Source organism: Austrofundulus limnaeus, unplaced genomic scaffold (assembly GCF_001266775.1).
Source record: "Austrofundulus limnaeus strain Quisiro unplaced genomic scaffold, Austrofundulus_limnaeus-1.0 Scaffold122, whole genome shotgun sequence".
Taxonomy (NCBI): Eukaryota; Metazoa; Chordata; class Actinopteri; order Cyprinodontiformes; family Rivulidae; genus Austrofundulus; species Austrofundulus limnaeus.
The window spans coordinates 712376-716483 of NW_013952524.1; the positions used below are offsets into that span (position 1 = coordinate 712376).

Sequence of the window (4108 nt, forward strand, 5' to 3'; positions counted from 1 at the left end):
CAAAGGATATACAACAAAGTATTGAGATGAACTTTTGATATTGACCAAATACTTATTTTCCACCATTATTTGCAAATTTTTTTTAAAAGTCAGACAAAAGGATTTTCTCAATTTTTTTTCCACATTTTGTCTCTCATAGTTGAGGTCTACCTATGATGTCAATTACAGGCCTCTCTCATCTTTTTAAGTGGGAGAACTTGCACAATTGGTGACTGACTAAATACTTATTTTCCACCATTATTTGCAAAAAAATTCTTTAAAAGTCAGACAAAACGACATTTTGTCTCTCATAGTTGAGGTCTACCTATGATGTCAATTACAGGCCTCTCTCATCTTTTTAAGTGGGAGAACTTGCACAATTGGTGACTGACTAAATACTTATTTTCCCCACTGTAGAGTGGTGGTGTATGTTTTTACATTCTTCTTGTTTTAAAAATAATTCATATTCTATTTCTTATATATGTATATCAGCTTAAAAAATAATGCAAAGCCTGAATTCATAGGACATCTATGCCCACGATGAGTGGATGTTAAACKTCTCACCACAAATGTATATCAATATTTGTTGAATTAAAACAAATATAAATCTTGTATTTGATGCCCATGTTTTTACATAAAATCCATATTCACAGAATAACACTGAGAAGACATTTTTTAGAAGCAAATAATCCAGGAAAGAAATCTTGTGCTTTACTGTGTACTACAACAACAACAAAACTTAAAGTGGACAATACGTATAAAGTAAATTGAGAAGAAAAGAGTGTATTTAGTTTGATGCTCCGCCCCTTTTTTAAATATGTTAGTGGGCTGAAGACATGTTCAGAAGGAATTGAGTCCTGCCTTAACTCATTATGCTACAATTATTAAATAAAAAAATATTTAAAACTTCGTAAATTTGCTCTGTAGTTTTATTTGAAAATAAATCTAGTCAAAATAATACTGCAGACATAAACAATAAACTTCGTAGAGCAGTATAAGTGTTCTGTGTGAGTGTGCGTTGATGGATAAAAAGGACATAAATTGTGTTGCAAAGCACTGAGTAGTCTGGCTGGTTACAATGACCCTATATACAGTAARTACAGTCCATTTACAAACAAACAGCAGCATTCATCTGCTCACCTCTCCTCTCGGATTAATGGTGTCAAGAAGCGAGTGTTGTCATCTTCATGGCTGCTCTGCAGGCTGCTCTGCTGACTGCTTTGCTGGCTGCTGTACAGTGGAGAAAAATAACAAAATCATGTAAAGTCAGTGCTCATGTCTGTAGATTTGCACAATAAAACATACACAACTACACAAAAATATGAAAATGAAACATTTAATCTATGAGAAAATGCCCGTTTCACAAATGTTTCAGTTGAATTATGGCTGGTAATGTTTTGAAATGTATCATGAACACAACTGATCCGATATGACAGCAGGTTTCTCTTACAGCCATGATGCAGCTGCTGCTGCTGCACCTGAAGTCACATCAGCTGTCAGAGTTTCCACAAATTAGGTGTCAAACAAATACGTCCCCTGAGATAGACACAGCACATACAGCATCACTCTGTAAGGCTTTTTTCTGGTTTATGCACATATGCACAGAAGACACTAGATGGGGCTGTATGACATTGTCTGTTCAAAAGGTGAAGCCTACTAAAGCAAAATGGTCACTGATGGATCTGAAAAATAACTAAATATAAAAAGGAAACATTGCTAACCCAGGAATGTTTAAAAACTGTATCTAAAACAAATGAAATGCACAAATTCATGTTTAAATATTTAAAACCCGATTCTTTTATTTTATTGGCTATTAGTTTATTTTGACTAAAGGAAGACACACCTGGCCATTCTTTCCCTTTCAGAAAAAAAAAACAAACAATTTCCCTATTTTAACATTCTGCTGTCAGTCACATCCAAAATTTGACATTTCAGAACAAAGCCGTCCTGTTGGAAAAAGATTGCCATTAATTCAAAGTGTCACATTTCATGATGCCCTGATCCATTTCCTGAACAGCTACTTGCTGTATAATGCCCTGAAGAGTCCTGGAACTTATGGCCAAAAACATAAATGCAAATTTTTAGAGGTGCAATATATACTATTAAAGCACAAGTGCATTTTTTTCAGAAGTACTTAGTTTTTCTGGTAGCTTGTACACTGCATTATATAGAATTAAAGTCTAGCCAAATAATCGTAAAAATTAAAAACACAACTATGACTGTGTACATAAACATACAGATATGCAAAAGAAAGAAAATATCAGCTATTTCCAAGAAGCTTTTTAAAGTTTAAAATCACTGAAAATATAGAAAAACATAACTCTTCTCTTTGCTCAAGCTTGGTGTTTTACAGCAGCAGTCGCTGCACATCCACAGGCTGATCACTCAGGGAACCRAGGAACTGTGAATAAACATGCTTATCCTGGTGTTCTGCAAGTGTTCATGCTCGTACACCTGTCCTTTCCAGTATGATTCTTTAAAATGACAAGGACAGGAAGTTAACGCGACACGGGCCGTCTGTGAATCATTCATTACTCATAAAAAATTAATGCAAAATGATTTCTGAATGTAACAACAAGGAGGTGAACTAAAAGACCCTGTAAGTTCTGTAATGTGTTTTATAACGCGTTTCTAATGTCAACTGATATACAGTATGAAGAAAAATAAAATCATAAAAAATAGACAATTTAACTGAGCTAACAACCTTTTAATATAGTTTAATCATGATCATTATCCGATTTACATGTTTTATATTAACATCAGCATCGTTGTTTTTAAATATTTGATTTCATTGTGCAGCATAATTGCAGCACCAACCTTAAGAAGGACCTCAAACACACACACGCACACGCACACGCACGCGCACGCACACACACACAGACACACACACACACACACACACACACACATACACACACACCTAACCAAAACATGACATTCCACCGTATGAAGACTGCTTTGATCAATGTACTCTTACATCCCTAGTTAATAGTTTTCTGAGCTTGTACCAGTAAACCAACAACAGAAGCAATGGTGGSCAACAGAGCAATGTTTGTGCAGCTCACTATTTTTTTATTTATTTATCAGAGCTTCTGACAAAAAACATATGTGCCAAAAACTTCTGTTTGCACGTGCAAAATTCTTTGAATGGACTGAAAGGTATTTGGATTAAATAATCCAAATGTATCATTTATATGGGCACAGAAATAATTAATCCCATCGTGATAAGTGTTCACATGGACCAGGCTTTTATTTATAGAAGAGTTGTAAACTTTCTGAGCTCTACAGCTAACTTATTTATACTATTACATGTTTTGACAAAACTGCTCAGGTCTTTTCAGATTATGAAACAACGCTTTACTCTGTGTCTGTAAACTTTCATTTCCATCCTATCTTCTTCATCTACCAAATACATATTTAATCAAAGAAAAATTACTAAGCCTTGAATTTAGAATTTAAAAAAATCACAAATGCCAACATGATAAGGTATTTTTTTATCACTAAGGTTAATTGGATTTGTAAAATTAGATAACCCATCAAATACATYAATTTAAATAATCTCTGAGACAGCTAGACTCAAAAGAAGTACTTAGTTTTTCTGCTATCACACATCTTGGAGAAAACATGCATGAMTAGACTCCATACACTCAAATTTTAAATAAAGAAACACACATCATTTTTTGTTTCAAATACTTACAACATCTGTCAATGCTTTCAGGAGAAAATCAAATCATAGAAACCAACCGTTAAACCACAAGCATCAAGGAAAYGCAGTCAAGTTTGCTCATTAACAGAATATTTACTGACAAGCAGTTTTCCTAACCCAACACAAGCTGTGTAAGCATTKCTGAGTGAATTTTTTTTTCTACAAACTGACTCAACTGTGTTGTGTTCACAGTAACAAACCAAGCAAAAAAGAAAGCATTGATGATCGTCCAGCTCCATGAAAGACAAGTGATCATGTAATTGCCTCTGTATGCATGTGTTTGTCTGTTAGCAAAACCATCTGATGAACCAGTGATTTTTTTAATGACACTTTCAGAAAATATTAATTGGACATACTGCTTTTGTCAGCCTTATTCAAGATGGCTGCCACGGCTAATAAAACTTTTCGCACGTGGGGGGGGGG

The 4108-nt window shown here is 34.4% G+C and overlaps 1 protein-coding gene across 9 annotated transcripts in view; it reads right to left on the minus strand.

The window, feature by feature from the left end:
- The window catches only part of gramd1bb (GRAM domain containing 1Bb), a 122763-nt gene that overhangs the window by 104455 nt on the left and 14200 nt on the right, over positions 1 to 4108 (minus strand). For all 9 annotated transcript variants that reach the window (XM_014015052.1, XM_014015054.1, XM_014015055.1 and 6 more), the window contains exon 2: positions 1120 to 1209. In XM_014015052.1, the coding sequence (XP_013870506.1) occupies positions 1120 to 1209 (90 nt within the window). The remainder of the gene's footprint in view (positions 1 to 1119; positions 1210 to 4108) is intronic.